At 38.9% G+C, this 12,014-nt stretch overlaps 1 protein-coding gene across 4 annotated transcripts in view; it reads left to right on the top strand.

Annotated features, from left to right (window-relative positions):
• tlk1a (tousled-like kinase 1a) overlaps window positions 1-12,014 on the top strand; it is a 140,039-nt gene that overhangs the window by 105,805 nt on the left and 22,220 nt on the right. For 3 of the 4 annotated variants that reach the window (XM_043693715.1, XM_043693714.1, XM_043693716.1), the window contains exons 15-17: window positions 639-720; window positions 9,917-10,008; window positions 10,095-10,184. In XM_043693715.1, coding sequence (XP_043549650.1) covers window positions 639-720; window positions 9,917-10,008; window positions 10,095-10,184 — 264 coding nt within the window. The remainder of the gene's footprint in view (window positions 1-638; window positions 721-9,916; window positions 10,009-10,094; window positions 10,185-12,014) is intronic. The other variant, XM_043693717.1, reaches the window with a different exon arrangement.

Raw genomic sequence — 12,014 nt, 5'->3', positions numbered from 1 at the left:
TGGTTCTGTTTGCACATCTGCTAACTATAATTCCTTCTACCAGATTATTTTTGCTTGTCCAAAGCTGTTCCTACAGGTTATCTTTCTTCCCATCAATGAAGTCCAGTTCCTGCCTTGGCTGTTTCTACAGCACTGCTTGTTGGCATGAAACGTCCTCTTTCAAAAGAGCGGTCACTAGCATGTTACTGAATGGACAATTAGTGTGAAAAAAATGCCCAAGTTTTAATTTTTATTCAAGAATGGTGACTTGATCAATCATACATAGATATGTAAACTCATCTTGTGCTATCTTTAACAAAGCATAAAGCTTCATTCACCCCCCCCCCCCCCCAACTACCACCCCACACTCCTATTTATCTCTCAGCTCCCCCCTCCCCCAATATTCATGATGAAGGGTTCACACCCAAAACGTCGATTCTCCTCTTTGGATGCCTGACCTGCTGTGCTTTTTCCAGTGCCACACTTTTCGACCATAAAGTGTATATTGTTCAGTTCACAGAATCTAGTTTTACCCAACTGAAAACTTTGATTATATTAGCATCTTTCAGTTTTCCACCTGAATCTCTATAAGCAAATTAGTTTGTGGAATGTTTGCTGATATCTGAATGTTTAACCAGGCTACTCTTTTTTTTTTTTAGGTTCAAAGATCATCCTACATTGAATGATAGATATTTATTGCTACACTTACTTGGACGTGGTGGCTTCAGTGAAGTATATAAGGTATGCACATGCAAAAATATTAGGATGCTGAGCATTTCAAGTTAGTGATTTCTATTTTGAATTATTCAGCAAAACGTTGGGCCTTTGTCATAAACAGGATTTATGCTTATCACCTGTGTTTGGTTAACTGGGCAAGGTGTGTTTTTGTGAGTTCAGATTAAATTAGTATATGTATGTTATTGAAACATTTTTAAATTTGTGAATTTTCAAGCTCCATGGCTCAGAGTTCATTACTGAATGATTTTTCCCATATTACTTGATTCAGAAATCCTACCTAATTCTTTTCCATGTTGTATTATTTCTTGCATCTTGCATAATTTGAGTTTTTTGCAAAAATTGATTTGTGTAGGTATTCTCTCCAGATCATTAGAAACTAAGTCACAAAATGGTTGTTTGTTTTTTTTTAAGTTTTGTGCTTCAATATTGAACATCTCCCAGGATGGTTAATGTCAGGCCACTGAATTGACTGACTAAAAGGGCAACATGAGGGTAATTAATTAGGTTCAGTAAATGGTGAAACATTGGCAAATGGAGTGTAATGTGAAGTCCGTTTTGGAAGGGAAAAACAAAAAAAAAACAAAAGCTGGAACATGTAGAGACTTGGGGCTACTTTTAGATAAAACACGCTAGGTCACCAGTGCAACAAGTAATCAGGAAGGCTAATGGAATGTTGGTCCTTACTTTAAGACGCTTGGAGTATAAGAGAAGTCTTACTAAACTGTACAAGGTGCTGGTGTGCTCATATCTGAAGTACTGTGAGCACTGTTGGTCCCCATATCAAGGAAATACATTATTTTATTGGAGGCATAGATTGAAAGTGATGTGCAAATGAAAAAACATCTTCACACAGCAAGTAGTTTTAAGTATGGAATGCATTGTCTGGGGATGTGGCGGAGGCAGGTTTAGTTGAGGCATTCAAGAGGGCATACAGTTATTTGGATAGAAACATTATGCAACAGTATAGGGAAAAGGCAGGCAATCTGCAATAGGTAATACAATCAGACAATGGGTCAAATCGCAGCATTCTGTGCCATAACAACTTTGCGATTCTGAACTATTTTCTTGTCATTAAAAGTAATTGTTCAAAGAATTAAAAGTTCAGTTTCTGGCTACCGATAAAACTAAGTATCCATTATGCTTACACTGAGGCATCCGTCCCACCACATGACCCAACTTGCCCTCTTGCCTCTTTACCCTTTCACCTTGCACCTACTAGGAGAAAGTGAGGACTGCAGATGCTGGAGATCAGAGCTTAAAAATGTGTTGCTGGAAAAGCGCAGCCGGTCAGGCAGTATCAAAGGAGAGTCGACGTTTCGGACATAAGCCGTTCTTCATAAGCCCTTGCACCTACTTCCTCAAATATCTGTCACTGTATCCTCATAACCACTCATCATGCAGGTGCATCTTGACAAAAGCAATGCCAGATTTCAACTACTTCTGCATTCCTATATAGTCGAGCTTCAATTTTAATTGCCAGCACGACTCCACCGGCTGAACTTTATGGAGCATATAGGGGAAGGTGGGGTAAGTCCCCCCGCCAGTAGAAAAACGATGTAGCTAGGTTCTTTACTAGCAATGTACATATTAAGCTCTTGTATGTGCAATGAAGTGTCAGCTGTACCATAAGTGTCCCCGAGAAGTATTCTGTTTGCTTTCTCGCTATGTGGATGAGGGGAAATTCCTGGCTTGCAGGGCTTGACTGGGTGCACAGCTGGGTTTTCAAGTTGGCATCTGCGCTGCATGTCCCAGGATGTCCTGATTTGCTGAATACTTCTGCCTGTGTTGAGACAGGATAAACTCCATGCAAAGGATATCAAAAAAATTGATTGATTGGGGAGGGGGCAATAGAAAATGAAAATAAACTAAAGAGCTTCTAAAAAAAGGTAATATGGGTCTCATGAACATAAGGCAAAAAGACTATAAAGAGGAAATAAGGAAATGACAGATCAATGAACAAGTGTTTTGTCTGTCTTCAGAGAAGTGGCAAAACATGTAATCTAAAATATTTTGAATGAAGAGACTATAAAAATTTGGAAATTAAAATAGTTAAGTAAAGAAAAAGTATTGGAGCAATTACTGTTTGAAAGTTGGCAAATTTGATGGACTGAAGTTATTAATGGCGAAAAGCTAAGGCCCAGTGCAAATCCCTGGGGAACATCTTTCATTGTAGAATATTCAATTTTGTAATCAAAATGATTTGTGAACCTGGACTCCTAAATTTCAGTTTACATTTTTTTCCTCATTTTGAAAATCAGTTTTAGTTCCAAAATGTCACTTATGGTTTTGAATCCAACAATTTCATGCTATAATATGAATAAGAAACTCAATTAGAGAGATCAAAATAGAATTCAAGAAAGATGCATAACTTTGGGTGAAACAGCCTAATCAACTTGGAAGAGTTGGAGGATGGGGTGGAAGTTTGCAAGCATAAAAAGCTTAAGAGTTAGAGATATTGTGATGCAGTGGTCCTCTGGGTCTGTTCTAGAGTATGCCATAATCTATCTAAATAGGTCGATGAAAAAATCTCAAGTTTAAAGCTGAATACTTATGCAAAGTAGTACATAAAAATAGTTTTGTACTGGTTGTAATGGACAAGACCAAACCCCTTCAAAATATAATAAGATGATAGCCTAGACCCTAACTTTTTCTTATTTTCAAGTGAGATGTTGTATTCCAAATGCAATTTGTTTGGTCAAACTACTTGACTTTAAGCAAAGCAAACTTTATTTTGACACTACAGTTAAAATACAAACAAAATAAAAGAAAAGAATTAGCTTAACTGTAAATCTATCAAAATGTTTTAACAAATAATATATATATTAAATGCTAATTAACTGTTCCAATCTAATAACGTTCCATGAACAAACTTGGTAAAATAGATGATTTCTCATTCAATTCTAGCAGCAGGCAGAGAACACCAACTTTTAGCTGTAACAGAGAAAGGAATAAGAGCTTTTACATTCAGCTTCAATAGAATAGCCTTTACTGTCACGTACTCAGCACCATCTTAGGTTCGGACAACTAGCACAGATACTTAGTGTTGTTACAGAATTGAAATAGTAAAAAAGAATGGCTAGCTTGGTAATACAAAGTTTAAATAGTCCAGAATGAGAATAAAAAAATGTCTTTAAAAGTGCTCAAGTTATTGTCCTTGCTTCAGAACATGAGGCCTCTCTGCCTTCAAGTGCTGGCCTTGGTCCAGGACTCGCCTCCAGGACATATCTCCTGGCCAGCCGGCGCTCTCAGTGCTCCAGCTCTGGCACCAGCCGCGACTCTGTTCCCAGCTCAGCCCACGCTTGCTCCGCTCCCTGCTCTGGGCTTCAGCCCGCAACTCACTTCCTGGACTAGCCCCGTGCCTGCTCTGCTCTCTCTCCACTCCAGACTCCGGCTAAGACTTACTTCCAGGACTCAGCCTGCAATCACTCTGCTCACACTCCAGCTGTGATTTGTCTCTGACTCCGTTCTCTATTCCCTCCACTTTAAGAAGTGACAAGTTTGGGTGGGGGGATTGGTGGTGTGCAGAAACTGCAGCAGGAGGAAGAAAGAGAAAAAGCTGGCAGGCAGCGTAGCTCTGGCTGAACTGTCTTACTCTGCTGCCATCTTAACCATATGTCAAACCCCAGCAACTGAAAATCCTGGTTCTATGGGAGCTTGATCCCACCCATTCAGACCGCTCCTATAGTTCCAACTTTATTGTTTAAAAAAAGCCCCGAGGCCCCTCAAGCCAATTACTTCATTGGCTTTGAGAAGTCCACTCTACATATGTCTCAAATACACATCCTAAGATCATAGTTTCGTCACACAGTATAGTAATTTTGTGCCATGGTGTATGTCTTTTAGCTCCTAAACAAATCTGTTGAAAATTTATATTTAAATCCTAAACATCCTTTGACATTCAGATAAATGTTTTTGCTGAAAGACAATCTCTAGGGTCACATTAGGAAACCCTTTCATTGTTTACTTTTTCCTTTGAGTTGTTTTGAGAAATCCACCTTTTGGTTCCTTGGATAATAAATGTATTAAATGTTAGTCATAGAGTCATACAGCATGGAAACAGGTCCTTTAGCCTAACTTGTCCATGCCAACCAGGTTTCCCAATTAAACTAATCCCATTTTCCTGCATTTGTCCCATAAACCTCTAAACCTTTCCTATTCAGGTACTGTCTAAATGTCGTAATTCTAACCATTTCTACCACTTCCTTTGGCAGCTTATTCCATACACTCAACACGCTCTGCATGAAAAAACTGCCTCTCCGGTCCCTTTTACATCTTTTCTCCCTCCCCTTAAATCTATGTTCTCTAGTTTTGGACTCTTCTACCCTAGGGAAAAGACTTTTGTTATTCACCCTCTTCTGCCCCTCATGATTTTTTAAACCTCTAAGGTCACCCCTCAGCCTCCTATGCTCCAGAGAAAATGTCCCACCTTATACAGACTTTCCTTATACCTCAAACCTTCTAGTCTTAGTAACATTCTTGTAAATCTTTTTTGCAGCCTTTCCAGTTTAATAACATCCTTCCTATAGCAGGGCAACCAGAAATTGTATGCAGTATTCCAAAGGTGACCTCACCAATGCCTTGTATAACCATAACATGCTCCTGTACTTAATACTCTGACTGAAGAGAGCAAGCTTGCCAAACTCCGCCTTCACCACCCTGTCCCCCTGTGACGCTATATACTGTGTATCTGCACCGCTAGGTGTTTGTTTGACAACACTCCTCAGGTTTCGACCATTAACTTTGAGTGTCCTTTGGTTAACTTTGTCTGACCAAAGTGCAACACCTTGTATTTGTCTGAATTGAATTTGTTGTCATGTGTACCGAGGCACAGTGAAAAGCTTTGTCTTGCAAGCAATTCAGGCAGATAACATAGTTAAGTAGCATAGATAAGAAAATAATAGGTAAACAGCAGCAAAAACAAAAACACAGGTACAGGCGAATGTTAAGAGTTTGAGAGTCCATTCAATATCCTATCGGAGTAACCGGAATGCAAAGTACTGGGCTTCATGGTAAGATTCTTGGTAGTGTAAATGAGCAGAGAGATCTCTGTGTCCAGGTACACAGATCATTGAAAGTTGCCACCCAGATTGACAGGGTAGTTAAGAAGGCATACAGTGTTTTAGCTTTTATTATAGAGGGATCGAGTTCTGGAACAATGAGGTTATGCTACAGCTGTACAAAACTCTGGTGCGGCCACACTTGGAGTATTGTGTACAGTTCTGGTCACCGCATTATAAGAAGGATGTGGAAGCTTTGGAAAGGGTGCAGAGGAGATTTACTAGGGTGTTACCTGGTATGGAGGGTAGGTCTTACGAGGAAAGGCTGTGGGACTTGAGGCTGTTTTCGTTGGAAAGAAGAAGGTTGAGAGGTGACTTAATAGAGACATATAAGATAATCAGAGGGTTAGATAGAGTGGATAGGGAGAGCCTTTTTCCAAGTATAGTGAGGGTGAGCACGAGAGGGCATAACTTTAGACTGAGGGGTGATAGATACCTGACAGATGTCAGAGGTAGTTTCTTTACTCAGAGTAGTAAGGGTATGGAATGCTTTGCCTGCAAAGGTAGTAGATTCACCAACATTAAGTACATTTAAGTCGTCATTGGACAAGCATATGAACGTACATGGAATAGTGTAGGTTAGATGGGCTTCAGATTGGTATGACAGGTCGGCGCAACATCGAAGGCCGAAGGGCCTGTACTGCGCTGTAATGTTCTATTAACAGTATGGTAGAAACTGCTTCGAAACCGGCTGGTGCGTGTGTTCAGGCTTTTGTACCTTCTCCCCAATGGTAGAGGTTGTAGAAAAACATTGCCAGGGTGGGATGGATCTTTGAGAATGCTGGCGGCCTTTCCTTGACAGCAGGCCTGGTAGATAGATTCTATAGATAGGAGATTGGCCTTTGTGATTGTCCGGGCCGAGTTCACCACTCTCTGTAACTGTCTCCAATCTTGAATGGTACAGTTGCCATACCAGGTAGTGATACATCCAAACGGAATGGTCTCGATGGCTCACCTATAAAAGTTGGCAAGGGTATTCGCCGGCCTGCCAAATTTTCTCAGCTGCCTGAGGAAGAAAATTGTTGGGCCTTTGTAACCAGTGCATCCACACGAAGAGTCCAAGAAAGCTTGTTGTGGATGACCACTCCCAGGAGCTTGACACTGTCCACTCGTTCCACCTCTGTGCTGTTAATGTGTAGGGGGGCATGAGTAACATCCCACTGAAAGTCAATAATGAGTTCCTTGGTTGTTTTCAGTGCACCATTTTTCCAGATCTTCCACTCCCGTCTGTAATCTCTTGTCAGCATCTGAGATTTGACTGACTATGGTGGTGTCATCAGTGGACTTGTAAATGGCATTAGTCTGCTATTTGGTGACTCAGTCATGGGTGTACAGTGAGTACTGAAGGGGGCTGGGTAAGCACACTTGGGGAGCTCCAGTGTGGCGTTAGTGAGGATGAAATATTGTCCCCAGTCTTCACTAATGATGGCCTGTGGGTCAGGAAACTGCGGATCCAATTGCAGAAAGTGGGGCTTAGTCTGAGATCACGAAGTTTAGTGATCAGTCTTGAGGGGATAATAGTCTTGAAGGCTGAACTGTAATCAATGAGTAGGATTCTTATGTGGCTACTCTTGGTGTCAAGTTGTTCTAGAGAGGAGTGAAGGGCAAGTGATATGGCATCTGACATGGATCTGTTGGTCTGAGAGGCAAATTGGAGTGGGTCAAGAGTAGTGGGGAGGCTGGAATTGATTAATGCCATGACCAGCCTTTCAAAGCTCTTCACGACCGCTGAAGTTAGGGCCACTGGGCGGTAGTCATTGAGACATGCTGCATGAGCCTTAGGCACAGAGATGATGTTGGCCCTCTTGAAACAGGCAGGGACAGTGGCCTGCTTCAGAGAGAGGTTGAAGATGTCCGAGAAGATCTCTACTAGTTGATCTGCACATGCTCTGAGTGCATAACCTGGCCTGGCATGGCACAGTCTACATTAAACTCCCATCTGCCACTCCTCAGCCATTGGCCTATTTGATCAAGATCCCGTTGTACTCTTAGATAATCTTCTTCTTTGTCCACTATAACAACAATTTTGGTGTCATCCACAAACTTACTAACCATGTCTCCTGTATTCTCATCCAAATTGTTTATCTAAATGATTAGCAACAGTGGATCCAGCACCGATCCTTGGGGTAGATCACAGGTCACAGACCTCCAGTCTGATCAACAACCCTCTATCACTATCCCCTGTCTCCTACCATCAAGCATTTGCATTTGCAAAATAATACCTCTCATTCTGTTTGTCAGAGGATGCACATCGTGCAGTTTGAGTTTAACACTTGTGAAAATTGAGACGAACTGTTTGGCGTATCAGTTTTAATTATTAATTTGAAAGAGTGCATATCTTAAATGTTGTATTATTAGAAAAAGTGTGTAATTTTACTATCTTAAGTGCTAAATTTAAAAATGAGGAAACACTGTGGTAAAGACAAAACAAAGTGTGCCTGCTTAATTATGGAATGAGTTATGATTTAGGTTTGTGAGGTACCGGTAAGAGGCTGATCCTGGTAATATTCAGAAATGATGCAAGTACTTCCCACACCCACCTGCCTCTACTTTTAAATCCAGATTCCAAAAATGATGATATATAAATTATACACACTTCATCACAATTGGTTCTGTCAATATGCACCCGAAAACACTAAAATCATGTCACTAGAGTCTCGGGAATAAAGTTTTAAATCCATATGTGAACGCTGCATTTTCTTCTTTATTAGCTGGAGTTGTTAATCACACAATTGCCCTCCACCTGTTTGTTGCAGCCGTACAGTGCCTGAAACGAGTCTGTTGGTGTCTTTCAGCATTGCACTATGTAGAAGGATCAGAGGAATTCTTGTTTTACCTATTCTCTCAATGTTACCTTTTTTCTTAATGGGCCTGTCCTTCATATCCTATTTAATACTGATTCCAAGAGACCACCAGGAATGAAGACTTGCTCACTTTTCTTTATATTTGGGAACCTGGATACTGAAAGAGATTTTAATTGCCCTATGACCATAAATGACTAACTTTTATTGTGGATGTTCTTCAAGACAGGTAAATAGTATCACTTATGAAGTTAAGGATGTAATATAAATGAAGTTGAGTAACAGTTTGATCTGCTTTTCCTTATTCTATAGACATAACTAATTTGGTGACCATTGGAATGGAAATTGCTTGTCGATCAGCTTTTGTCCCTCATGTAGTCAGAACATGGAACCATTGAGGACTTATAAATAAGCCAGACACTGCTTAGCATGTGATCTTTTTATCACTGCAGCTCTTTGCAGACCCACTGAGTGCAGCACCATTCAAGTGCTGGTACCATTTTAGGGTCTGTTCACTGTTATTGAGCACCAGCTTTTCTTTAAACTCTGTAATGGACTCTAGGTTCTTCCAGTAGATGAATTTGGATTGATTGCATGATTTCCTTCATCCATATCCATTTTGCAATCATGTAAGAATAATATTTTCTCTAACTTTGCCAAAGCAGTAAATATCAATAGTTTTTATAATATGATTTGGGGACTACTTTTAGTCCACTTTAATCTTTCTCTGAGTATTCATAGTTGAAATTGCATGTCTTTTAGGAGTTCAGTTAAGTTGATCTAGCTGGAATTGAGTGCTTGATATTTTTGTAAGGAAATAGTGCTTGCAGTTTGATAAATTCACTATCCATATTATAGATGAAAGACCTCAAGATAATGCAGTTCAGTGTTTTGGTCTAGCAGTCTTCTTTGCAAATAGAGTGGCATGATAAAAATAACTTCTTGCTAAATCTCAGGTACATATACAAATTTGTGTCTCTCTCCCTCTTGCTTTCTCTATCCGCCTGCACATGCGTGTGAATGCACGCACACACACAAACACAAGCACCCCCCATACACCCCTGTGTGGTATAGATGTGTAGAAGCATTCCTGAAGGGACTTTTGAGTAGAAAGGTTTGGCACATATGGCCTCCATTATTGACATAAATTTAAGATTTACTGTTTTCTCATCCAAGGCCTTTTACCATGTACGATGTGTTTATGCGTGCAGTAATTAAGAGTTGTTTTTCTTTTAGTGATTTATCTAAAGCACTGAAAGAAGGATATTTTCATATTCTGAAATACCATTAATATTGTACCACACTTAATTTTCAAGTACAATTCTTTTGTTTTTCTGTTAGGCCTTTGATTTGATTGAACAGCGGTATGCAGCAGTGAAAATCCATCAATTAAACAAAAATTGGAGGGAAGAAAAGAAGGAAAACTATCACAAGTATGTCTTATCATTAATACTGCAAACAGAATTTTCTGTAGTTTGTGAAGAAGAATTATATGCACTATTTTAATTGTTGGTTTTAGGCATGCATGTAGAGAATACAGAATACACAAAGAACTGGATCATCCCAGGATAGTTAAGTTGTATGACTATTTCTCCCTGGATACAGATACGTAAGTATATGCTGCTTTGTGATTTCAGAATGAATATGCTCCATGCATCAAAAAAGCAATAGGTCACTTTCATATAAGTTGAAATCTGGGACTTACACTTTTGTCCCTGTAAGAATTTATATCATATATAATATAATATATTAAATAAAAATGAATTATCAAATCACTTTGTGGAAAGTCAACAAAAGGAGACTTTACGAACTCAAGACTTGCCTCAAAGATCACAATCTTGTAAATAAATTGACAAGGAAATTAAAAGTATTAACTTCAAAGTTCAAAGGTGCAAAATGCATTTGTGAGTATTCTGTTTACAATTGTTTTAGTAGATTCCATTTTTGCTTCCGTAAATTCTGTTTGATATTCTTTGTGTGGGATGCTGCAGGTCAAAATACTTCATTTTTCAAGGCCACTGCTTGAGATTTCACTAAGGCTGTTTGTTGATTTTTAAGAGCTACCTTTTTCATTTTCACTAACTAATTTGCGTGACTGCGCCACCAAATATAATAATGCCCTTTGTATTCATGCTAATGTATGGGATATTGGACTTTCTTGAGCATTAATCAATATGTTCACTTACCAACCCTCCATTAAATTTAGGCATTCATTTCTTAAACATTACATTATTTAAGTGGACAAAAGATGCAACATACATTAACAGCAAAGTTTTATTTTACTTATCAAAGTAACTGGCACACACTACTTTGTTTTAAAAAAAACATTATTTTGCAACAAATTCATTACTTCACTGGCTTCTAGTTAGCTGCTTGTTACTTGAAAGGTTTATAACGGTTTATTTGTTCCCTTTGGCATCCTACCTCCCTTTTTCTCCTTTTGTCACCATTATCTTCACTCCCTCATCCCTTTTCAGCCATTGGTTTCTCTTTTTCCATTCCCAATAATTCCATTCCTTCTGCCCATTCCACAATCACTCCGCCAGCTTCAGCAAACAATGTTTCCATCACCTTCTGCCCTTTTTTGAAAAATTTGCAGCAACCTTACAGGATGTATTTATTACTCTGTCAGGCATTTCCACTAATTGTGCTCGTTAATGGGACTCTGAGGGAGTTCTGAAAATGAAGCTGCTTCTTTTAGTCAGTCTCCAATCAGAGTGTTTTAAAACTTTTGAATATCAAGTGTGCTAATTTATTTTAAAAAAACATACTGCTATACCCAAAAAACCGAGAAATGTGTGAAGTTAAGCAATTTCCAGTCAATTAAAATTACTCTGAGGATGGCAAGTTGATATTGATTACAGATCTCCTTTTGTGTAAACATTTTCAGGTATTTATCAAATTACAGCCTGTTAGCAATCTTAAATATGTAATTTTTTTTCACGTTGACGTTTCAAGCATTATCTGATTATTCTAGTTAACTGCAGAGTTTGTACTTGAAGAAATGTAAATGGGTTTGAGCAAAAACTCAATAACATTTCTCATCTATATTTTTACACTTATTTCCTAATTGCACCTAAAAACTGTGCCCCATTATCATTATGGTTCAGTAAGTGAAGAAAATTTACAATGCTCATTGTTGATTGATGTACAGGTTTTACAGAGTGCCAAAGATTTTATATTTTTCTCTGACAAACATATTACTTTTATTGTTTATGGATCCTAGAAATTGTGGGAATTGTATTGGAATTTGCAAAAGATACCAATTTAAGAGAGGCAACTTATGATTAATGTGAAGGACTACAGAGGACGTAGGGTGAACAAAAGCAGTTCACTGTAGTTAACTGTGAATATATTTGGCAGTTAGAATAGGGGAAAGGAGTAAACTTTGAATGTTTAACCACAGACCACTGAGCCACCAATGTAGCATGGTGACTTG

The sequence above is a fragment of the Chiloscyllium plagiosum genome, chromosome 7 (genome assembly GCF_004010195.1).
Source record: "Chiloscyllium plagiosum isolate BGI_BamShark_2017 chromosome 7, ASM401019v2, whole genome shotgun sequence".
Taxonomy (NCBI): Eukaryota; Metazoa; Chordata; class Chondrichthyes; order Orectolobiformes; family Hemiscylliidae; genus Chiloscyllium; species Chiloscyllium plagiosum.
Note: the sequence above shows the minus strand (reverse complement) of the source record. Positions and strands in the feature narration are given on the sequence as shown.